Here is a 24,390-nt window from a genome sequence, read left to right on the forward strand (position 1 = left end):
CCTCAAAAGTAGCCCCTGTCTCAGGGTGAGGATACAGCTTTGAGGGTCCCCAAGGGCCCCCCAAAGTAGCGTCCGCGGGGAGAAAGGCCCTCAGGAGTTTACAGAGGCCTGAGCCAGATCAATCTCAGACCTGCCATGGGAGCCCCCCGCCCCCACCATCATCCCCAGTCATGGCTGCAGCTGGGATGCGTTTCCCGCCAGGGCCTCAGCATGGCGTCCTTGTCTTCCGGAACGATGCCCCAGGACTCCCTGCAGGGCTGGCCCAACTCACGACTTCCCTGTGTGTTCACAGACGTAGACGAGTGTGAGCAGCCCGGGGTGTGCCACGGGGGACGATGCACCAACACGGAGGGCTCATACCACTGCCAGTGTGACCAGGGCTACATCATGGTCAGGAAGGGACACTGTCAAGGTAAGAAATGAGATAAGGGAGCACAGCCGGTCGCCCCACCACCTTCCCCAGGCGCTGGCTGCCCCTATCCCGCCTTCCAACTCGTCTCTGCCTAGGACCTCACGAGGCCTTCCATCCCCTCCATGATGGTGTCCCATCTGCCCCCCAAAGCAGGGGAGCTCAAGCAACATTACACATGTGAGACCTCGGGAACAGCCCTCGCCTGAGCCACACCGCTCTCCTGTATGATGGAGGAGACGCTGGTCTCTCTGGGAGGAGCTTGGGGACCCGACCGGGGCCCGCTTGCTAAAGCTGGTTAGGCTGTGAGCTCCTTGGGCTTGGACCCCATCCTTAGATGACTCACGTGCAGACACCGGAGGAATGTCCTGCGTTGAATAAATGTTAGCAAATGCCAGCTGAATGAGTGAATGAGTGAAGAATGCATGCGTGAGCCCTGATCTTTGTGCCCTTTCCCGGGCCCTGCCAAAAGGCGGCCGTGACATTGCCGTGTGGCCTCCTCCCAGGCTGGCTGGAAGCTGTTACTGTCCCGCCAGCTCCTGGCAGCACCTCCTTGCCAGGCTGGGGTGTGTGAGGCGCGCAGGAGGCCTGCACTAGATGCTAAGACTGGCTGAGACAGGAATGAAGCGGGGTGAGGCAGGTTTCCCTCTGAAAGAAATCCTGCCCTTGACCCAAGTTTAGGACTAGCCACCTACCAGCCTCCAGGTTTTACCTGGCCAGCACTTAGCCTGGTTTCACAGGGTCCTGGAGGTGAATACCTTGTGAAGAGAGGTGTCCCTTTTCCAATGCCATTACCAGGGAAGCCAAGTCCAGAGTCCTAGAAGGTCTTAGCAAAGGGGAGAGCCTGCTGGGAGTGTCTATCTGCATCCCCCAGGGGTCACCTTCTCCTCTCAATGCCTCCCTCTTGGTGCTGCCGTTAACACCCTGGCCTGCCCCCGATCAAAGCCAAAATGGACTCTTTGTTCTCATGAGCATGATGGAGTCAGAAAGCCTGGCATTTTCCAGAAGAATGGCGAGTGAGGGAGTTAGCTTTTTGATGGGTGCCTTCTGTGTGCCAGGAGCTAGCTGTGTGAGGACTTACAAATTACCTGTAATAGATAGATTTCCTCGTTTAAGCATGACAAATTTGACATTAGCCTTTATTTTAAAAAAAGTAAAACTAAAGGAGATGAACCAAGAAAATACCAGGACATTAAAAAGATGAGATTTATACTAACCAGTCCACGTTATAGGCATAGGCTCTGGTGGAGACGGGCCTGGATTTGGCTCATCTTGACACCTAAAAATGCAAACCATAAACCACCTCACAGGCCCTGATGAGGACCAAGTAAGACAATACGTACAAGACCTGCAGTGCATTTTTATGTGAAGGCCCCATTTCTTTTCACTTCTAGACTCCCCCCATGCTCCAGTCCATGCCTCTGGATTGTCCCCTTCCCACCAGGAGGAAAAGTTCTCAGATGCACACAGCAGCTGGGAGGTCAGGATGGGTTGCCGGCCCCGGGCGACACTCAGGCTACTCAAAGACAGCCTGATGTAGCCTGCAGACTTCTCCAGGTTTCCATCAGGAACCACAGACCCAGCCATCACCCCGGGAGCCCGGTCAATTTCCTCTCTCTCTCTTTCTTCTCTCTCCAGCTGAGAAACCACTCTGCTGTCCACTTCAACTCAGGTCTCTGGTGGAAGGCCTGGATGTTCTGGACAGTGGCCCATCCAAAGTCTCAGTGGCATTTCTGTCGTACCAGGACTCTGGGTTCCCACGAAAAGGGGTTAGACCCCGTGCAGACTACCAGGCCTTTCCTGCACCCCAACCACATCCAAATTTCTCCAAGCTTCTGGCCCTGGAGCACCCTGTGCTCTCACAGGAGCAGGGATGGGCCTGCTTACATTTCCCCCATGCAAAGCCTAAATCCCTGCTTACGGAAGCGCCAGGGTCTTCCCAGGGTACAGACAGGTTGGCAAGCTGGTCCCTGGTGCACCTCTTTCCCTGGGTCTCCTGGGGTCTTTTCAGCAGCCTCATAACAAGAGGGTGTGAAACTTTAGTCATGTGGTCTCATTCTTTGGTGAGCAAACATGCCAACTGTGCCCCAGCCATGGGCTAGCGATAAGTAAGACAGATAGCTCCTGCCCGCGACGACCAAGCCATGAGAACCTACCAAAATATACAGTAATTGTAGATTAAAATTCAAACCCTAGTCTAGTCAGAATGATCTGGCTCTTGTCCACATACAAGCAGGACTGGTGGAACAGCCCCAGGGTATCTGGTGACATTAGAATCTGTGCCCTTAACACTGGACCGTTCAGAAGTCAGAAGAATCTGCTTCATCTGGAATCTTTATCCAGCGCCTTCCAGTGGGTTCGGCAGATGGCTCTGTGACGTCCGCTCCCATTGGGGAGAGCCTTCCCTCTCCCACACGCTCACAGACCTCTCCCATACAGTGATCGCCAGCAGGGGTTCTGGTCTGAGGGAGGAGGCCAGCAGTGGGGGGAGAGGGGGCTAGGACAGACTAGGTTACGCTGCATTAACAACCCCAGCCTTCACGGCTTAGAACACAGCCAGGTTTATATCCGACCAACGCCGCATGTCCATCACAGGTCAGCTAGGGGTCCTACATTTCCAGACTCTAGAACTCACCAGAAGGAATAGCCAGTATCTTGAATGTGGCCAGTGTCCATGGAAAAAAGGAAGAGCACTTTTCAGAAGGCTCACAATTATGCTTTGGTCTGTAAATGACGTACTTCTTGGCTCCTGAGTGGCACTAAGGCCCTGGTCCCACCCAACCACAAAGAGCCAGAGGGCACGAGCCCACCCTGGCCCAGCAGGGGGAGAGCTGGGATCCTGAGTGAACAGCATCAGTACCACGAGTCTCCTCATGCCCAGCCTAAGACACTGGGTACACCACCTCCACGAATGTACCCAGAACAGACATGAGGGCTCTTCGCTCCTGCTAAATCTAACCCCCTTCCTGCATGGCCTGATGCCTGCAGGAGAGATCCAAAGGCCTCATTTTTCTCAGCGTGGTCTTAGAAAAGGGTCCTCACCTCTGCCTCTTTATCTCCCAAAGCAGGGATTGCTTATCATTCCCAATGGCTTTGCCCATCTTCCTCCTGTACCTCGGCCAAGGCCCTGAGGCCATGGTGCTGGCTACTGTCTCCTGGACGGCCAAAGTCAGTGGTCCTAGATCCTTTCATCCCCCTCCTCTATCTCATTCTCTCCATCCCTGTCTTTCCCGAAACTCTTAGAATAGGTTCGTTACCCCAGGGTCACCACAGCCCAACCAAGGGCTCTTGGCTACCCTCTTTGTAGAGATGAGCCTTATCTCAGTGTCCCCAAGATTGCCTCAGGGTTCTGGCTCTCTCCCCACAGATACCCACCCAAATAACCACCAGCCCTGTGTATCTCTTCCTCTTCTAGACCCTCAGGGTCAGATTTTGGCCTTGAGAGGGTCCGGGTTCCCTGGGACAGAGGGCTTTGATGTGGCCTGACTTCTGCAGATCCAACAGCCTCAAGGGAGACTCATTTTCGTTCTTCACATCAGGGCCCATGTCCTGTTCCGTAACAACAGCTGCTGGCTTTCGCCCTCTGCAGAAGGCCTGTGTCCCGACCCTTGGCCCTGCCTCCATGGGTGTTGAGTAGGTCTTCCTCCCGGGCAGGAGGGCTTCCGAAGCTGCCTAAGCCAGGGACTTCCTCCAGGAGAATGACAGTTACCATTTAGGAAGAGTAAATCCTCTTGATTCCTCTGGAGGTCAATCATCTGTCACAGACAGGGCCTGGGAACCTCAACACGGAGCCAGAGGCCCATCACATCCTCCCGCAGTCCCAACCCCGAGTTCAAGCCCTGTGTTAGACCTCCCTAACTCAGCGCGCATCCCGTGTGCCCTGAGTGATGGACTCCCGGGTATGCCAGGTCGCGTCAGGAAGAACGTTGCCTACAGTCTCCGTCTTTCTTTCTCTGTCCTCTGTCCTCCTCCTTGCTGTCATTCTCCCCAGACTGGCTGCTCCTCTCCCTCCTCAGGTCCCCTCTTCCCCTGCTTGTCTGATTGGTGCCCAGGCTCACCCTTTCTGACTCTCTCCTGGACCTCACCAGACTGGGTGCTGGGTGGTTCTCAGCAGGAACAAAAGTCTCCAGCCAAGAAGCCTTGCCAGCCTCCACCTGGGACTGTGCATCAGCCACGGAGTCTGGGTCTCCTCTGAGACTAGGGGGGTCATCCTTGTTCCTCTCCTGGTGCAGGAAAGCCCATTCTGCCTCCGTTGCCCAGCTGGCTCTCTGTCCTGGGACCTCCGGGACCTACTGCACAACGCATGCACGATCCCAGCTATGCAGAGGGTGGGATGCACCCAGACAGACATGAAGGCTCTTCCCAGGAGCCTAGCTCACAAAGCAGAGCTCTCCCACCCTCCCAGAGCTAGTGGTGATCACGGCCTCTTGCCCCACCCAGGGAGTCTCCTTTCTAAAGTTCTTCTCTCTCTCTCTTCCCTGCAGGACAGTGGGTGGGAGGTGGAGCTGGGAACACTGGATGGCCTTCACTTTCTCCTAGTTTCCATCTGTCAGAGCCCGGCATCCCTCCCCCCACCTCACAGAGCCACCCACGTGCTGTGGCTCCGAGGCATGACCGAGGGAGGGGATGTTATTTTGCAGATATCGATGAATGCCGTCACCCTGGCACCTGCCCTGAAGGGAGATGCGTCAACTCCCCCGGCTCCTACACTTGCCTTGCCTGTGAGGAGGGCTACCGGGGCCAGAGCGGGAGCTGTGTAGGTGAGGGCTGCTCGCCAAGGCAGTGAGAGGGCTGTCTGGCCTTGGGACCCCTGGTGGAGCCCACACACGGGGAGGGAAAGAGACGGGCCGGGGGAAGTGGCTTGGAGGCTGTTGTCCTCCCTGACCTGGCTGGGCTCCGGCGTGACTTTGGCCGTGACATGGGCGTGCTTCAGTGACTGCTGGCTCTGCCCTCTGAATCAGCTCGGGTGGGGACCCCTTTGGCTCCCTCGGCATGTCCATCCAGGAGCTATGGCCCAAGGTCCCAGGAGCTTCTGTGGCCGGATCCTGCCAGGAGGAGTGAGTTGCCCAGAATCTCAGGAAGAGGCTGAGTCTGATGGTGTGAGCTGGCAGCCAAGTCCTGCCCTGGCTTATGGGCAGGAGGGGCGTTCTGCTCTTCGGCAGCTCCACAGCAATGTCTGAACAGCAACACCTACCTGAACGGGGCGGGGGGGTCTTCTCCCCCCAGGGGGCTGCTTGTCAGCTGTAGAAGGAATGTTCTTTCCCCTCAGTCCCTGCAGGAAGAAGGGCCCAGGGTTCAGAATGCCAGGAGGGACTGAATTGTGAATAGAGGCTTTGAGGCTCTGGGGAGGGCAGGCAGTTCCCAGGCCCTTGAGCCTGCTGCTCATTCCCCCGGGTGCTGGTTGGCCTCTCTCTGCATTGCCTGCTCACCTACTGAAGCTACTTGTTGGGCTGGGAACATGGAATCATACCTACTTGTTTGGTTGGCAAGTAGGAGGCCAAAAAGATTTAGATCCACTATAAGGTGAGTCAGGGGGTTTGGACACGTCATCCTGGGTGTCCTCAGATGGGCCAAACCAGCCTCAGGGCTGGAGGCCTGGCTCTCTCTTCTAGGACAGATGCAGAGTGCTCTGTGTGTTTTGTTTTTGTTTTAAGATTTTATTTATTTATTTGTCAGAGAGAGAGAGAGAGCGAGTGAGCTCAGGCAGAGAGGCAGGCAGAGGCAGAGGGAGAAGTAGGCTCCCCGCCGAGCAAGGAGCCCGATGTGGGACTCGATCCCAGGAGTCTGGGATCATGACCTGAGCCGAAGGCAGCCACTTAACCAACTGAGCCACCCAGGCGTCCTACAGAGTGCTCTGTGTGACCAGACAGAGCTGCAGTGGGCTCAGGCAGGAAGGGCACGCTGGCCTGCCTAGGTGGGTGGGGCTGGGAGCAGGAACCACCTCACTGCCTTCCCAGGGTGGCCTGTGCCCCCTCTGAATGCTGATTTCCTGGCCTCATCTTTAAGATGCCCTAAGCCTGACCATGGGGACTGCATGAAGGGCAGGAGGCCAGCCCGCCATCTTGGACTTCTCTTCCACAGACGTAAATGAGTGTCTGACCCCTGGGCTCTGCGCCCATGGAAAGTGCATCAACCTGGAGGGCTCCTTTAGATGCTCTTGTGAGCAGGGCTACGAGGTCACCTCAGATGAGAAGGGCTGCCAAGGTACAGAGATGCTAAAGCACCTTCCTCTACAGGCAAATCGGCCGGCAGCTCCTTCCCTCTGCACACTCCCTCCTAATCCAGCCCTGCGCCCCCATCCCTAGCCTTGCTGACCCAGCCACCCATCCTGCCAAGACCCATCCTTCGCCCTACCCCTGCCCGCCTGTCAGTCCCTGGCTGTCCTGCCACGTCTGTCCTGCACAGCCCCACACAGAACTCCCTGGCCTGTTTCAGATATCGATGAGTGTGCCAGCCGGGCCTCGTGCCCCACGGGCCTCTGCCTCAACACTGAGGGCTCCTTCACCTGCTCGGCCTGTGAGAGTGGCTACTGGGTGAACGAGGACGGCACTGCCTGTGAAGGTAACCCTGGGGAGGGGCAGGCAGAGAGGGACGAAGAATATAGGCCTTCTTACCTCCCAAAGAACACTCTGTTCGTCCCCCAGCTTTGGGCTGATGCTGAGGGTCTCCAGGCTAGACCGGAGGACCTTAGAGATGGGCTTGGCCCCAAGGAGAGCGTCTATTGTCATCATCCCCAAGTTTGGAGGTGATGACTGGAGGAAAAAAAATGGAGTCACAGAGACAAAAGGGAAGCTGATGGGAGAGCCGCCCCCAGAGCATTCTGGGGAGAGGAGGACAGGATTGCCCCCACAGAAGGCCCACAGCCAGGGCCTGCCCCTCCCCAGGGGCCCGGAGAGAGGCCTACAAGCTCACAGAAGGAGGCCAGAGGGGCAGGGACCTCCCTGCCAGGTGGGAGAGCCCTCCCAGGCCCCCAGGGTGACTGGCTTGGCCATCTGCCGTAGACCTGGATGAGTGCGCCTTCCCGGGAGTGTGCCCCTCAGGCGTCTGCACCAACACGGCTGGCTCCTTCTCCTGCAGGGACTGTGAGGCGGGCTACCAGCCCAGCGCCCTGGGCCACACCTGTGAAGGTGAGAGCTCCCTTCCCCTGCCACCATGAGGGAGGGGAGCACGGGGCAGTGGGGGTGGGGTGCGTGGTTTCAGAGACTAAACCACCACCCTTAGAGAAGGGAGTGATCAGACACAGCAGGGGCTGCTTCTGGGCCAGGGGCCCCTCTGTCCAACTCGGACGGGTGAGCTGGGGACAGCCATCCTCACCCCTCCCTCAGCAGTAACTGGAAAGACAACTGCCAGTCTGGGTCTGGGGACTGATGAGCCACTAAACAGGGGAATTTGTTCCATGTCCAGCCTTCCTGGGTTCTCTGTAAGGGTGGGAGCTGGGAGTGGATTTCGGAAAACATCTGCCTGGACCAGGCAATCTGTAGGCCACCTTCAAGCGCCTAGTTTCTGTGACCTCAGGTTCTCAGCATCTGTTTCCTTCACTGAGTTCTCATTGGTCTTCCCATTGCTTCTCAGTAAAATCTGAGCTCTCAGCCATGGCGAGGGCAGCGGGTTTGGCTGCCCTAGGCCCGGGTTGCGGGCAGAGGCCGAGCGTCCCCGGGGATGCCGTGGGGTTAGCTGGAGAAGCCCAGCAGAAGCGGAAGGCGCTGCAGTCATGCTGCTCCCCAGAGGCTCCCTGGCCAGCTGTGCTGCTGCCCAAGGGGACGATGCCTGTCTGGGTCCAGACACCCCCAGCAGGGGACGGGCCCTCTGGAGAGCTTCCCATCGGTTCCTGCCCTTGGGAGGTGCCGCCATAGGCCGCCTTGCTCCCTTGTGACCCTGCAGATGTGGATGAGTGTGAAGACTCCCAGGGCAGCTGCCAGGGAGGCGAGTGCAAGAACACGGCTGGCTCCTACCAGTGCCTCTGCCCCCCAGGCTTCCAGCTGGCCAACGGCACCGCATGTGAGGGTGAGCGGCTGTGTGTGCCTGTCGGACACTGTGGGCGGTGGGTGTGGGAGGGGAGGTGGCAGCACGCCTGGGAGACGCCACTGCCTGCCTTCTCCTTGCAGATGTGGACGAGTGCATGGGAGAGGAGTACTGTGCACCCCGTGGCGAGTGCCTCAACAGCCACGGGTCCTTCTTCTGTCTCTGCGCACCAGGCTTCGCCAGCACAGAGGGGGGCACCAGCTGCCAGGGTGAGAAGCCAGCTTGGCCATGTCCACTCGCCAGCAGCAGGGACATAGAGCGCTCCCGGCCCCACCCGGGGATGGGAGGCTGAGCGATGACAGGGAGCCAGGTGTCAGGAAGGCACTCAGAGTCTTTCAGCAGGGCCTCTCCGCAATGTCTATGACAAACAGGTGCCCTCTGAACCCTTTGAGTGTCACCCATCTGCCCTTCATAGGGCCCCCATTCCAGGGCTCCTGCCGGCAGCCTGGCCTCTGGCTTCCAGCTCGGGACTCTTCCTCAGATCTCCGAGCCCCGAGCTGCCCTCTGGCTCTCCTTCAGGCTGCTTTGGGCCGCTGGGCCATGTGCCTGGGTCTGCTGACGGAGGTCTCTATTCTAGATGTGGACGAATGTGCAGTCACAGACCAGTGTCTGGGAGGACACTGTGTCAACACCGAGGGCTCCTTCAGCTGTCTGTGTGAGGCCGGCTTCCAGCCCTCCCCAGAGAGCGGAGAGTGTGTGGGTAAGAGCTCCAGGGGGAGCGGACAGGGCACTGCCCCATGTCCGCCCACCTCCACCCCTGCCTGGTCCTCAGCTTCCCGGGACCAGGAACTGCAGCTTCCAGGAAGCAGAGCACTTTCCACAGATTAATCATCTAATGGATAATGCATTTATTGAGTCTCTGCTGACTCAGGATCTATCCAAAGATGAATGAAGATCATCATAATCCTTGTGCCAGCAGAGCACACAATCTAGTTTTTAAAGCCAAACTGATTCAACAGACATTTATTAAACCCCTGCTAGGTTCAATGTCTTTTGCTAGGACAAATAGACAGTTATGGACGATGTTGAAATTGAGCAAGGGAGACAGATAGGAAGACAATTTTCTGCAATACACTTCGGTAAAGGTTTTATATAAAGAGTATCATAAAGTACTCTGCCATAGGGAGAAGGGGGGTGGGCAGGAGTGTCACAGACCACTACGAGCTCAGTGCTTTCCTCAATAGCATATAGTCCTCTACCTAGACAGCCATCCCTGCTGGGTCAGGAGAAATGATCCTGAACTTGATGCTTTGGAGTTGAGATGAGCACAGTAATTTGTAACAGACCAAGGACCCCGAAGGTTGTGGGACGTGACCTTATAATGCCAAGGAGGTGGGGCCAGAGCAGTGACCTGTCTATTTCTGTCCCCTCTCTTGGCGCTGGGGCCAGATATTGACGAGTGTGAGGACTATGGAGACTCGGTATGTGGGGCCTGGAGGTGTGAGAACAGCCCTGGCTCCTACCGCTGTGTCCTCGGCTGCCAGCCTGGCTTCCACATGGCCCCAACTGGAGACTGCATTGGTGAGTAGGAACCGGGAGGGCTGAGGACACCTATTTTTCATGTATCCAGGTTAGAAACGACTTTGTCCTGAGGACCCCATTTTTGTAGTTGTTTGAAGTGTGCGTGTTTTCCGCACAGCAGGGCTTGTAGAGAGATTGAAGAGGAATGGCAATGTTCTTGAGTGTTCTTGTCCTGTGTTTAGAAGTCACTTTTCACAGACCTTGGTGTGAACAGACCCAGTAATCCCAGCAAATAGAGCAAGAGTGTGCCCTATACTCTAGTCCCCACTGTCCCACAGACATAGATGAGTGTGCCAACGACACCATGTGTGGGAACCACGGCTTCTGCGACAACACCGACGGCTCCTTCCGCTGCCTCTGTGACCAGGGCTTCGAGATGTCGTCCTCAGGCTGGGACTGTGTTGGTGAGAAGCTGGCAGGCCAGCCAGGCTCGGGCCCGGGAAGGGAAGGCCCGTGGGTCCTTGAGCCCATCTCCACAGATCTTGGCTGTCCTGGATAGAGGCCCTAGGGCCCTCCTCCTGAAATGTTCAAGGTCACACGGCTCCATAATGGGTCCTAAGAAAGTGGGCAAGGAAGTCCACAGTTGATGCCCTGACCAGCTCGGTAGGAGAAGCATGGCCATGTCCTACCAGTAGGGGGAGCGAGCACAGTAGTGAAGGCCACAGCCCATCTCCAGAGGCACGTCTGGAGAATGTCTGGGCAGAGGGAGGAACCCTTCCTCTTGGTCCCTTAGTGATCCTTTTCTGCCACCCTTCTCCTCTCTCCTGTCTCATGCTCTCTCATTTTTTCCTGCTAACTCCCTTCTGCTCGCCCCCTGAGACCTAGCCTGTTTCTTCTGAGAGGATGAGGGGAGGATCTGCCCACTGGGTAGGAGGCAGAGGGCCCGGAGGCACCGGCTGCGTCTTCTCCACCCACAAGCCTGTTCTCGTGCCTGGCAGACGTGAACGAGTGTGAGCTCATGCTGGCGGTGTGCGGGGCGGCTCTCTGTGAGAACGTGGAGGGCTCCTTCCTGTGCCTCTGTGCCAGTGACCTGGAGGAGTACGACGCTCAGGAGGGCCGCTGTCGCCTGCGGGTGGCTGGAGGTGAGCGCACCCCATAGTTACCACGTCATTACACATGAGCGCTCTGTGGCTTACAAAGTGGTTCCGCTGCTCCGACTCCCGAGAGGGAGCCTGGGCCAGGCCCCGAGCTGTGTGGGCGAGGGTGCCACGTAGGACTGGAGGAGAACAGGGGGAGGACTCAGCGTATGGCAAATGTCAAGACAAGTGGATGTCTGTCCCGGGCCAGGGAATATCCAGGAGGCTCAGGGCTGTGACAGCCCTACAGGGAATCAGAAGAACTGATGCCAACTTAAGGTGCCTAGGGACCGCAGACTGAGCCCCCGAGGGACCCCAGGGAGCCCTTCAGTGAGGAGGGCCTTGGGGCTGAGCTGAGCCTCACTGTCCCCTGCGTGCCCCACCCCAGAGCTGTTGGGGGCAGCTTCTCTCCCCAGGCCGGATGAGAACTGAGCTGGCCTCCTCTGACTTGGGAAAAAGCGAGCAAGACCTGGAACAAGGAAAGATGGGAGGGGCTGGGGTACAGTGTGAGCTGAGGAATGGAGGGGCTGCCCGTATGGTATGCCACAGACCGGGGGCACCTCCCTGGCGGCAGGACGCTATACCAGAAAGAGCACGGCTTCGGGCACCAGAAGAACTGGGGTCAGGGCCACTTACAGCTGGAGGCCGTGACAAGTCACGAGGCTTCTCACAGTCTCAGCTGCCTCCCGTGTAAAGGCAGCTGATGATAAAATGCCGTCCAGAGCATCAAGTGAGACGATTCGAAAGCATGGTGTACACTTCCTGGTGCTATATAAATGTAAAGCCGTGAAAATAAATTCAAAAGCTAGGGTGCCCCAGGGGGCCAAAGACAGACAGTAATAAAGGGTGTCTAATCTCACACAGGTCAGAGTATTCCTGAGGCCCCGCCAGGAGACCACCCTGCAGGCCCCATCCGCATGGAATGCTACTCCGGGCAGAACGGCCAGCTGCCCTGCTCCAGCCTTCTGGGCCGGAACGCCACACAGGCCGAGTGCTGCTGCACCCAGGGTGCCAGCTGGGGAGACGCCTGTGCCCTCTGCCCAGCTGAGGACTCGGGTAAGGCCCCCGAGGGCTCCAAATCCTCAGTGTCAGCTCTGTAGGGTGACGCTGAAAGAAGGGGAGAGGGGAAGGGGGCAGAGCCCTTCTGTTTCTAAGCTTGGATGCCTCCCTGCACAGCTGAATTCAGTGAGATCTGCCCCAGTGGTAAAGGCTACATCCCCGTGGACGGAGCCTGGATGTTTGGACAGACCACGTACACAGGTAACCTCCCTAGAGACCCTCCTCACCAAACCCACTCACCTGAGGGGGCCCAACCTGGTCCTCCAGGAGGCCCCGGAGGAAGTTCTGCATGTTGCCCTAGCCTCCCGCTCACTTCCCTCATTCCTGTCCCAAGGCTGACCGCCTACAGATTTGCAGCTGGAAGGTCTGACCTGAGCCCCTTCTGGAGGTGTCTGTACAACCCGACCTTGGTTCCTCTGCTCCCCTGAGGCTGAACCCTCCAGAACTAGGACGCCATGACTAATGCAGTCACGGGGCACAGGGTCGGGGTGGGGAGTACGGAGACAGCTGCTTATCCTCCTGGCCCCACTTACAAAGCCAGAAACTTCGGGGAACCCACACTCAAAGTGGGTAGTTCAGGTCTGAGCCCTTCAGTGCCCTAATCCTGAAGCTGGAGACAGAAAGAGAACAGAAACAGAAGTGGCTTTCCTTAAGTGCTTGCTACATGCCAAGCACTATGTAAGCACCTAACTATATTAACCTTTTAATCTTCCTAAGGGCAGTAAGAGGTTAAGTCATGGCAGCTGCATTTTTTTGGCGGGAGACTGAGGCAAGGACTCAAGCAAGTTGCCCAAAGGCACCAGACTAGCAGGTGGCAGCACCAGGATTCCCACCAGCAAGTCTGGCTCTGGACCCCTAGTCTTACGTTCTGCTTCATCCGGCTTCTCCCCTCCTCTCTGCCCTCCCACAGATGCAGATGAGTGTGTGATGTTCGGCTCCAGTCTCTGCCAGAACGGCCGGTGCCTCAACACGGTGCCTGGCTACATCTGCCTGTGCCACCCCGGCTACCACTACAATGCCCAACACAGGCGGTGCGAGGGTGAGGACGCGCTGCCCCCCACCCCAGGCCACTCATCCAGCCCCCCGCCGGCCAGCCCCATCCTTGCTGGGAGCCCCCACTGCAGCAGGGGAGCTGGAGGGGTTGTCCAGGCTCGAATGTGAGCCCCTGCTGGAAAGGGATCCCCAGGGAGGGGCCTCCCAGGCGGGGCTGGAGCAGGGGAGGAGGGGGAAGCAGGGAGCTACGCTTCATTATCAGTTACAAGAAAACCTCCTTCCACGAAGCCGGTCTGTGGGCAAGCTGCCTTCGTACCGCCCCACGCATCCCCTCCATCTCTCTGCCACCACAGATCACGACGAGTGCCAGGACATGGCCTGTGAGGACGGTGAGTGTGTGAACACTGAAGGCTCTTTCCACTGCTTCTGCAGCCCCCCCCTCACCCTGGACCTCAGCCAGCAGCGCTGCGTGAACACCAGTAGCACGGGTCAGTAGGCTAGAGTGGTGGGGCAGCAGGGAGACTGGATCTGGCTGGGAGGGCTCACGTGCCTCTGGGCCCTGTGCCACCAGAGGACCTGCCTGACCACGACATCCACACGGACATCTGCTGGAAAAGAGTCACCAATTATGTGTGCAGCCAGCCCCTGCATGGGCACCGCACCACCTACACAGAATGCTGCTGCCAGGATGGGGAGGCCTGGAGCCAGCAGTGCGCCCTCTGCCCCCCCAGGAGCTCTGGTGAGAAGGGTGACCCGTGCCCACTCGCAGGGAGGGACCCTAAGGAAGGGAATGCCCTCACCTTGGAGGGAGGGATTTAGAAGGAGGAGAGCAATCAATGTGGCCCTGTCTCCCATCCCTATTGCTTGGGGACAAAGCGGGGCAGGGGGTGGGGTGGGGAGAAGAGCACTGCCAGGAACTTCCGGAGGGGACCAGTCCCAGCATGCTCCCTCTCCCCAGGCAGTGAGCCAGGGAACAGCACACCAGGACTTAGCTACCAGGAACTTGGCAGCTTCCTCTCTCCCTCCTCCCTGACAGAGGTCTATGCTCAGCTGTGCAATGTGGCCCGGATTGAAGCGGAGCGGGAGGCGGGGGTCCACTTCCGGCCAGGCTATGAGTACGGCCCTGGGCCCGAGGACCTGCACTACAGCCTCTATAGCCCTGAGGGGGCCCCCTTCTACAACTACCTGGGCCCTGAGGACACCATCCCAGAGCCAGCCTTCCCCAACACAGCCAGCCGCGCCGGGGACCACCTGCCGGTTCTTGAGTCTCCCCTGCAGCCCTCGGAACTCCAGCCCCACTATGTGGCCAGCCAGCCAGGTCTGTGTTGCTGCCCACGTGGGGAAGTGGTGGGCCCCACAGCTGTTTCACTTCCACTTCCTCTAGCTACTGATCACTCCAGTGGGGTCAGGCCGCAGAGGAAGAAAGACCCACCAAGCCCTCTCACAGGTCCCTCAAGGGTCAACTCCAAATGCCCGGTCAGACCCTACTGAGGAACTGGGACAGGGGACACCAAAGAGGTACAGGACACCACCTCCTCCTCAAAAGCTTCCCTGAGGGCGTTGAGAGAGCGAGAGAAAGCAGGCACACTCCAGTCTCTGTTTCCCCCTCCACGCCACTCACAGTGTGCAGAATGACTGGCTCTATGAGCTCACACTGGTGGCCTGAAATGTGCATTAAGGCTTTCTAATCACTTTAAAGTCCTGCTGTGGTGACCCGCTTTGTAAGTGGCAATGACCCCAGCACGCGGGACTGGGATTCTAAGAAGTCGGGCCTGGCACCTGTGCGATGGACAAAGCTGTCACAGGCACAGCCACCGTATCAGACTAAGACTGCACGGGGACTAGGGTCGGGTCTTTCTCAGGGGTTGGGAGCTGCTTAGAGAGGTTCAAGCAGATGCCTAAGTTTTGCTTTGTGTTGAATGAGGGTAATCCCTCTTGCTGCCCGTCTCCCCCCCACACCCCCCAACAAAAAAACTACACAAAGATTTTAACCACTACCAACCACAACAAAACCAAAACTGTAGACGCCCCCTTGCCAGGGCCCTGGCGCTGTGAAAGTAGCGCATCTCGGCCCTCCTGGAACTAACCCGTAGAGCATGGCACGTCTCTGCCACTCCAAGCGGAGACACATACTTATTTTTTTTTTTAAGATTTTATTTATTTATTTGACAGACAGAGATCACAAGTAGGCAGAGAGGCAGGCAGAGAGAGAGGAGGCAGCAGGCTCCCCGCTGAGCAGAGAGCCCGACGCGGGCCCCGATCCCAGGACCATGACCCGAGCCGAAGGCAGAGGCTTTAACCCACTGAGCCACCCAGGCGCCCCACATACTTATTTCTTAAGGGTACAGCCTTTTATTTCAGCAGCTTTCCATGAGGCTCCCAACCCTGACCTTAGGAGTTCAACAGCAGCAATCCTTCCTGAGGAGCGTGAGGGCCCCAGGGTCAGGTGCAAGGCCTCAGCTTCCTTCTCTGACTCCCTCCTACCAGAGCACCAGGCCGGCTTTGAAGGGCTTCAGGCAGAGGAATGTGGCATCCTGAACGGCTGCGAGAATGGCCGCTGTGTGCGCGTGAGGGAGGGCTACACCTGTGACTGCTTTGAGGGCTTCCAGCTGGACATGGCCCATATGGCCTGCGTGGGTAAGTGTCAATATGAGTGGCAATGAATACCTAGGAAGCAGGAGGACCCTGATGGCTCTAGGAGGAGAGATTGGACCTGCCCTACTGCTCTGTTAGAAATAGAGACTGAACTTAGGGTAGTTGGAAAATCCACTGCTGCCCCCTAGTGGGCGTCCTGGAGCCAGGCCAAGTGGGGAATGTGCCAAAGGAAGGAGACGTCTCCTGCTGGGTTTAGAAAATCCTTTCCATGGAGATTCCTAGGCAGAAGAAAGGTACAGGAGACATGGTCACTCTGAGGCACAGGATGGATTCACTACCACCAGCTCTGTGTCTCTGAGAAGCTTCGTTTTGAGCAGTGACTTCAGCTTCTGGTTGCCACGTGTAGGATTCCACCGCAGGGCAGAGGCTCAGTGACCACAGCAGCAGAGGCACCTGGGCTCCCTACAGTGCTCTCTTCCCTCCCTTCCTCTTAGATGTGAATGAATGTGATGACCTGAACGGGCCTGCTGCACTCTGTGCCCACGGTCACTGCGAGAACACCGAGGGCTCCTACCGCTGCCACTGTGCTCCAGGTTATGTGGCCGAGGCAGGTCCCCCACACTGCACTGCCAAGGAGTAGCCGTGAGGGGTCAGGGTGGACAGCTACCTGGAAATGGGCCCCAGCCACGGGCAGGGGCCTGGAGGAGGCTTTCCTAGCTGGGAAGACATCATGAAGAAGCAGGCAGAAGGCCCTGCACCTCAGCTCCCAGCCAGACCTGCCTGCTTTTCAGCTCTCCCGGCTTGGGCCCTGGCTGTGAGCTTCTAGCACTGCCTTCATGCCGCCATGCCCTTGCTTGGCTCAAACACCACCAAATGCTTTAATGCTTCAGCCACTGGCCGTGAGGATCAGCGTATCATCTGTCCTGGCCTTGCCGTGGGATGCTTATCAAAGGATGGCCCTCATCCACCCCCTCAAGCTGTGCAAACATGCAAGGTTGTTCGGACTCATACTGCAGACACGCTTTCCCAGTCACGATCCACATAACATCCTGATGATTCCACAGCTGGGTCAGAGGTCACATCTGCCCGGGTATGGTCCTTCAGTATCTCTTGAGCAAAAAAGGATTGGCAGAAGTTTGGGGAATGACTCCAAGTCCTCCTCCCAAGAACCGTCACCTCAGTCAAGCTCGTCTGGGCCAGATTTTGCCACATCTCCATCCTGTTAGCAGTGCTGTGGCCCCGGGCAGGGGCAGAAGATCCCCTCATCTAAGAGGAGCAAGACTGATACCAGCTTGCTGAGTGGAAGAGACACAGATGAAGGGGAGCACGGAGACTGAGAAAGCAGCAAGAGGGCAATACGGAAAATATGGGGAGGTGATAAGAAAGGGGGAGCCAAGGCTTTCAACAAGGCTAAAGAAAATGTTCGGTTGCTTTGGGTAAGCACTCACAGCCTACCCAGGACAGCTGCTGTGCACCACAGCAAGGTTGCCACAGGACAGGCCATCTCCGATGACCTGTATGAAATACACACTGCTTCTTACACGACACAATCTCTCCTGGGCTCTCCTTTTGTGGGTACCAGTTTGAGGTACTAAAAATAAAGGGGTCTATTCTCTGGCTCGTGAAATACAGTACAGTCTTGTTTAGGGGAAGCCAGATTCCCCACATCGTTTCTTCTCTCTACTCAGAAGCCCTTGCTGTCTTTCTCTCAAAAATGGGAAGGCAGGCTGGCATCCCTCTCAGTTTACAAGTAGAGACCCACTCCATCCTTGGCCAGCTAGAAGTTGAGAACCACGGTGGAATAAAGAAAGGTACATTTGGGCTCCTGTTTTTGTTTTTATTTCATATTAAACTAAATTTCTTTACTATGTTGGCTAAGTCTAAATGTTAGACACGAGGATGTGCCTATCCTTTTGCCAGCTCTGCCAAGAGCCTCTGATTGGGATCCAATGGGAAAGGGTTCTTTATTCTTCTAAGACAAGGAAAGCTCTGCCTTTGCATTTGTCTGATGAAAGGCAACGTAAGTAAACAAGACTCCATGTGCCTGAAGACATGGAGATGAATGCTATTTTCTTAATTTAATCTGTCCTGTCCTACCTGCTGCTCTAATTGCTGGCCATCCCATAGTAACTTATTGAATGCTTGTTATGTGCCAGGCACTCTACTTAGTGCTGACCACAAATTTCATTTAATCATCCAGCAATTCCACTTACTATTTTTATTCCCAATGTATAGATGAGTAAATTGAGACACACAGGGTTTAAACAATTTGCTCTATGTCGCTGTACTAGTTGAGATGTTTTCAGCAGACAAAAATACATCGTTACACATTCCTAACAAAAGAAATGTGAGTTAAAACCACACTTGAGACACTTTTTTAAGGCTGTCAGATTGGCCAGCATCAGAAGTTTGCTAAGACTCCTAGTTGGCAAGCTTCTGGTGAAAGAGGGACTCACATACGCAGCTGACAGGGCCTTAAAAGGATGCAACTTCTGAAGAAGGTAATATGGCAATGTCTTTCAAAATTATAAAGCACTTACTCTGACCCTTCTAGGAATTTAACCTTCAGATATAGTCTCACCAAATGTGAAATGACACATGTAAGAGGTTATTTATTATAGCATTACTTGTAACAGCAAAAGATCAGAAACAATCAGTTGCCACAGGGGCCTAAAAATGAAAGAAAAAAAAATGGCTCTAAATGTCCTGATAAGAAATCCAAACAGACTAAGCGGGGAAAGGCTGTAGAGCAGAGTAGACTGTGTGCTGCTATTTGTCTAAAGAGAGGGGAAAGACACCTGGGTATCTGCTGACCTCCTCCTCGCCACTCCGCCTCACACCCCACGGTTCAGAGAACTTCTTACCACCCTTCCATATATGCGCTGGCGCGGCGCCGCCTCCCAGCCCTCGCCTTCCTGCTCACCCTTCTGGAAAAACTTCATGCACATACACGTATTTCTTTGTATCAAAAACACAAGTAGCATCCTATGCATGCTGTTCTGCACTTTGTTTTCACTTAATCCAGACTTGCACATAAAGAACTGTCTCATTCTATATTATAATTGTATATTATTCCATTGAACAGATAAATCATAATTTATTTAATCAATCCCCTACTGATGGACATTTCCATTGTTTCCCCTCTCTTGCTATTATAAGTAATGCCATAATGAATATTCTTGTGTATATGTTATTTCACATATCTATGGGATTATACCTATAGGGTAAATTCTTAGAAACAACAGTGGTTTGTGGGGAGGGTGACAGGGTGGATGGGTACAGGATTGGGAGACTTTTCACTGTATCCCCTTTTGTGTCTTTTTGAATTTTGTACCATGTGTATTACCTTTCCAAAAAAATAAAATATTTTTAAATACAGCTTTGGCCATAGACTGCTTAAATGTTCCGTTCTTCATGTATTTATCTGACAATTAAAGCCACATAATTATTTCCGAACTTCTTAAAGCAAACTTTCTTTAAATAGCCCTGTAGCATTTCTGTGGAAAAAGGGCAAATGGATTTTTTTAAAAGAGCAATCAGAAACACCACTGCTAGATACCTAGAACAGTTGAGGAGTTTCCCGCCTTTGAGACAAACATGCAAAACCGTAACTATGTTGCAGGGGACAATGTTGGGTCCCAGGCACTACCAGCAGCACCTATCGGCTCTCAGCCAGCACTGAAGGCGGGCTACGCCACACAGTCAGTGCTGCCGCTTCTCTATGTACACTCACTGCTGTATAAAAGGAGACTGAATTAACAGGTTTCAACTCTTAGAAGTTAGAAAAGTTAGAAAGTTCTTGGACACCTACTTTAGTAGCCCTTCCTAATCTCTTCTAAGCCTGTTTTGTCCTAATCCCTTGTAATCTGTGGACATTCCCACACAAAGAAACTAAGGTTGGGTGGGACACCTACAACTCACAGACCGCTAGTCACTAGCAATCACATAACTGAAGAGTATGATTCCACCACAAGGTTAAGATCTAGATGTTGACTAAGAGACCCCCGCCTTTTGAGCCACCAACATAAAGCAGATAGACAATAGGGGCACCTGGGTGGCTCAATCGGTTAAGCATCTGCCCTCCCCTTGGGTCATGATCTCCAGGTCCTGGAATGGAGCCCTGCCTCAGGCTCTCTACTCAGTGGGGAGTCTGCTTCTCCCTTTCCTTCTGCCCTGCCCCCTACTAGTGCTCTCCCTCTCTCTCAAATAAATAAATAAAACCCTAAAAAAAAAAGGAAGGGGTCACGCCTAGGTGGCTCAGTGGGTTAAAGCCTCTGCCTTGGGCTCAGGTCATGATCCCAGGGTCCTGGGATTGCCCCACATCGGGCTCCCTACTCAGCAGGGACCCTGCTTCCCTCCTCTCTCTCTCTCTCTGCCTGCCTCTCTGCCAACTTGTGATCTCTGTCAAATGGATAAATAATATCTTAAAAAAAAAAAAAAATACGCTGGAGCACCTGGGTGGCTCAATCGGTCAAGTATCTGCCTTCAGCTCAGGTCGTGACCCTGGAGTCCCAGGATCCAGCTCAGCCCAACACTGGGCTCCATGCTCGGAGGGGGGGGGGGTGTCTGCTTCTGCCCCTTCCCTTGCTCCTTCTCTCTCTCTCAAATAAAAAAAAAAATTTAAAAAAAAAAGGCATCTTCACAACATAAAGCAGATGCAGGGCTCCCTTACTTCTGCTTCTTGCATATCTTACTAGGGCAAAGGCAGGGCATGCTACCCCCAAACACTCTCTAACTTGCATAAATAAAACCAATTCTGCAACAACAAGGCCTTTCTCCTTGAAAGTAATGGGGAAGCAAAAAAATCTTCCAATGGATACCAGAAGAGTATCAAGTTTTCCTAAATGAATTTGCACAGTAAGCAAAATTTGTGAAAACATCTGCTGGTCTTTACCAGAAAGAGGGCACCTGATCATAAAGGGCCTGCAAAAGACCCTAAACCTATTCTACTAAGCTTACTATTTATTCCAAGCAAATTGCCCACTATCCCCTTGATGCTATTATTTCTCTATGCTCTCTGCTGTTAAAATTTCTACATCATCCTACTCCAATGGAAGCTTCTTATTACTACTTCGGATTTTCTCATGAGGCTTTCTAGTGTGATAAAGTAAGGTGATTTCTCCCAAACCCACCCTTTCTAAAACACAGAATCCCAATTCTCCCCATTAACAGGAGGTACTTAGATATAGGCATTCAAAGGGACTCTGTTCCTATCTAAGTGACCATTGCAATTTAATGGTTTATTTAGCAACTAAAGCATTTAAGCTCCTGCTCTGCATGAGTTTTAAAATCACAAAATCATGGGGCACCTGGCTGGCTCAGTCAGTAAAGCATGTAACTCTTGATCTCAGGGTCATGAGTTCAAGCCCCATGCTGGGCATTGAGCTTATTTAAAAAAAATAAATAAAAATAAAGTGCACTCTCTAAAACAATATGTTCCAACATTTAAAAGGTAGCAAAATCTCTTTTTAAAGAGGATGAAAAGACTTAGTCTGCGCTGAAAATCTAATTAGGCCCAGGTATGGGCAGCAACTTTAAATGTCTTAGTAAACTTAAACAGACGCTCCCATGATATGCTGTTTTCTACCTCCTCCCATGGAAATCTGCAAAGGTCAGGTTTCTGAGTGTCCCTTCCTTCTCTTTGTACACACTGTACACACAACAGCTTGCTTTCTCTAAATCCTAGGTTTTCCCATATTGAAAATATAAGTACCCAAGCTTCATCTTGTCTCTAAAATCTACATTTCCCTTTTTAATGGTAAATTCTTTTGCTGAATGACCTTAATTCCAATCCAGTCCAGAAATGCAAGTTTTTGCTGTAATGAACTTTTAGGCTATTGAGGAAAATAAGAGTTTAACCAATAATTTTTCCAGAAACTATTTGGTTGTGGTTTTCCCACATGAGCATTAATAAATCATTTGTCATGGTGGTGGTATTTCTGTCTTTTTTTTAGTTGTCTGTCCATGAAGTTCTGGGTCCCCCAGCACTGTCACATACTTACAACAACTATTGCTAGCTCTGTAGCCTAATTAAGTGCCATACCCAAACAAGTACTTTAAAATTCATTGGAATTTGTGGCTTCAAGAGCTTTTCTTTCAGCAACCCTATCATAAAGTTGCCAGGTTTAACAAAAAAAAAATGCACAATGCCCAGTTAAATTTGAATTTCAGATAAACAACAAGTAATTTTTAGTATATGTCTCATAAAATATTTGGGACACGCTGACACTAAAAATTATTTATTTGAAATTCAAATTTAACTGGTCATCCTGCATTTTATCTGGTAATCCAACCTGAAAGAAAATCCCTAACCACCATCCATTATCTTTATCAACAAGGGGACCCCTTCCTGCTATGCATGAGACCAAAGACATTTTAGGTAAAGCAACATGTCCTAAAAAGACTCAGTCATTGAATAATCACAGAATCTTGAAATGTCTGTGTGAGTACAGAGTATGAGGCCTATTTTTTAAATGATTCAGGTTATCAGTGGGGCTTAGATCCAAGTTTCCTGGGTGATGGACTACTGGTTTTTTTGTGAATCTAGCAGACCTGCGAGTAAGAGAGGAAAATGTATCTACCCTAACAAATGGGAAGCGGGGAATGGGCAGCACAGAAAATAAGGATGTAGGAGGAAAAGGAAAAAAAAAAAAGAAAGAAAAAGAAAAAGAAGGGTGTCACTAGCACATTCAGGAAGAGTGAGATGAAAAAGAGAAACTTCCATTTGCCTTTCTCATCCTTTCTAGCCTAGTAACCAGTGTTCAAGCTACCCAATCTGTGACCCTGATCCAGAACACAAGTAACTAAGGACTTTCTTCAGAATGGAGCTTTTATACATAGCTACACACCTATGTACAAGCACCTGAGAAGTGACTCCAAATTTTGGAACGTTGGAGGCTCTACAGATTATAGCGGGCAGATTTCAACCAGTTAGTGTATCTTAGATCACAGCACCTAGAGGCTTGGCCTTAGAAATGTGTGAGTGAAAAACAGATCAAGAGTAAAAGCTTCATATTCTGAAAATAACAGTGGCAAAACACAACACTCCTGGACTGAGGGAAATAAAACTGAGAGGAGGACATGATTGGAAGGAAACCTCTAGAATTCTACTAATCCTAGGTTCCTCAAATTGGTACAAGTGGCAGCAATCTCTGGGTCACCTGTCATCACATCAAAGTTTGACAGAGAAGGATGAGCCGCAGGAGCAGCCTTGCTGAGCTTGAGGGTTGTTCAACACTTGAAATGAGCTTCGGATCAGTTCTTGGCTGAAGTCCACCTGGGCCCCTTTCACGAAGGCCAAGCTATCAGAGTCAACCACCACTCTCGCCCCGCCCTGTTCAAACACCCTGAAAAAGACAGGAGGAAGACATTAAGGACTATCATAAACACCAAAACCATAACACCCTCTGAGCCCTGGGGTGCATATCCTGTTTTTCCAAATACAGGAGAAGCATTCCTTATTACCTCTAACAAGTGCTGCTTTTCTCTGAGGCAAAAAGGGTCAATGGAATGAATACTGGTAATGGTTTAGGGATTTAGGCCTGGAATCCAGTCCAGCCGGACTATGCTAAGGACCTAGGCAGGCCAACTTCCCTCCTGTAATATAGTTATTCTGAATCATGACAACAAATCCTCATTGTATTCCCGCTGTGTGAGAAGGATGGTGTTGGGCGTTCTTAGCAAACCTTTTAAATTCGAAACAAACGTGCACTTTTATCCCTCCCACACATTCTCTGAGGACCCACCCCTTCCTTCTTGCCTGTCGTCGGGGTTGATAATTGTATCCAGGGAAAATTTGTATTGGAATCCAGAGCATCCACCTCCCTCCACCTCCAGCCTTAGGAATTCCGACCCTTCGGTGATTTCCAGAAGTCTCTGAAATGCAAAAACGGGGATCAAGAATGCCCGGCAAGAGGTGGCAGAAGGGGGGGCCAAGGGGAAGTCCCCGCACTCCTGGCCCTCGCTGGGGAACCGCCGCCCCGCGTCCGACCTCCTACCTGGACGCAGCTGGCGGTGAGGTGGATCTGCCCTTCGCCGGCCTCGGGGCTGGAGGACGACGCTTCCCGACGAGCCTGAGGTCCTCGAGAGGCCGCAAGGAGCCTGCTGCACATGGGAGGAGGATGAGCCCGGGAGCAGAGGGGCACCTGGTCACTTCTACCTGGACAGCCTCCCGGCAACCCTGACGACCTCCACCTGGACAGGCTCACATCAAGCCCTCGCCTCCCCCGCAGGCCTTCGTTCCCCCCTTAGTTCTGGAGGCGCAGAACCTAACACCCTTCCCAGGTGCCTTTGTAGGCTTGGTACCTGCCCCTTGCCCAGGGAGTGACCGCTCTCAGCGCCGCGGCCGTTAGAGACAGCCCGAGGACCGCAGCCATCTTCCTCCACAAACCCCGCCCCCCCGCGTCGCCCCAATCCTTTTCTCCACCTGGGCTTTCGGAGGCGGGACCCAGAGAGACCCCGCCCCCGAGCGCCCCTGTTGGGTAGTGCTGGGGGAGAAGAGATTTGATTGGCTAGAAATGCTTCCACTTACGGAAGCGAAGGCTCACCAACAAAATCCAGAGGCGCTTCTGTGCGAGGAGGCGGCGGGGCGGAGGCGGATCCAAGCCTGCGGAGCCGCCGAGGGACCAGATGGGCGGAGATAGCTGGCGTCTGGGCGGGACCGAGGCAAGCTTGGCTCTCCGGGCGGGGAGGCGGGGCGCGGGCAGGGCCCGCCGT

General features: G+C 53.7%; 2 protein-coding genes across 4 annotated transcripts in view; one reads left to right on the forward strand and one right to left on the reverse strand.

Moving 5' to 3' along the window:
• LOC111148756 (latent transforming growth factor beta binding protein 2) overlaps positions 1-19,053 on the forward strand; it is a 101,393-nt gene extending 82,340 nt beyond the window's left edge. Inside the window, exons 18-36 of the mRNA XM_022505548.1 lie at positions 293-412; positions 5,050-5,169; positions 6,491-6,613; positions 6,845-6,970; positions 7,411-7,536; positions 8,291-8,413; positions 8,515-8,640; positions 9,009-9,131; positions 9,821-9,952; positions 10,231-10,356; positions 10,891-11,034; positions 11,893-12,084; positions 12,205-12,288; positions 12,998-13,126; positions 13,434-13,568; positions 13,652-13,819; positions 14,117-14,398; positions 15,568-15,717; positions 16,170-19,053. Coding sequence (XP_022361256.1) covers positions 293-412; positions 5,050-5,169; positions 6,491-6,613; positions 6,845-6,970; positions 7,411-7,536; positions 8,291-8,413; positions 8,515-8,640; positions 9,009-9,131; positions 9,821-9,952; positions 10,231-10,356; positions 10,891-11,034; positions 11,893-12,084; positions 12,205-12,288; positions 12,998-13,126; positions 13,434-13,568; positions 13,652-13,819; positions 14,117-14,398; positions 15,568-15,717; positions 16,170-16,315 — 2,675 coding nt within the window. The 3' untranslated portion in view covers positions 16,316-19,053. The remainder of the gene's footprint in view (positions 1-292; positions 413-5,049; positions 5,170-6,490; positions 6,614-6,844; positions 6,971-7,410; positions 7,537-8,290; positions 8,414-8,514; positions 8,641-9,008; positions 9,132-9,820; positions 9,953-10,230; positions 10,357-10,890; positions 11,035-11,892; positions 12,085-12,204; positions 12,289-12,997; positions 13,127-13,433; positions 13,569-13,651; positions 13,820-14,116; positions 14,399-15,567; positions 15,718-16,169) is intronic.
• LOC111148757 (iron-sulfur cluster assembly 2) lies at positions 15,748-24,061 on the reverse strand. Of its 3 annotated transcripts, XM_022505552.1 has the most exons (5): positions 23,980-24,061; positions 23,673-23,778; positions 23,435-23,550; positions 22,836-23,021; positions 15,748-15,953 (listed from the first exon to the last, which is right to left on the reverse strand). In XM_022505552.1, the coding sequence occupies exons 1-4, from the start codon at positions 24,048-24,050 to the stop codon at positions 22,847-22,849; spliced, it is 468 nt and encodes a 155-aa protein (XP_022361260.1). In that variant the 5' UTR covers positions 24,051-24,061; the 3' UTR covers positions 15,748-15,953; positions 22,836-22,846. The 3 variants fall into 3 exon arrangements, with proteins under 3 accessions (XP_022361260.1, XP_022361259.1, XP_022361261.1); XM_022505551.1 differs by lacking the exon at positions 15,748-15,953 and having other exon boundaries at positions 22,670-23,021; XM_022505553.1 differs by lacking the exon at positions 15,748-15,953 and having other exon boundaries at positions 22,670-23,021; positions 23,673-23,775; positions 23,980-24,051.
• Positions 24,062-24,390: the final 329 nt, after the last annotated feature.

Source organism: Enhydra lutris, unplaced genomic scaffold (genome assembly GCF_002288905.1).
Source record: "Enhydra lutris kenyoni isolate GAN:26980312 unplaced genomic scaffold, ASM228890v2 scaffoldscaffold20, whole genome shotgun sequence".
NCBI lineage: Eukaryota > Metazoa > Chordata > Mammalia > Carnivora > Mustelidae > Enhydra > Enhydra lutris.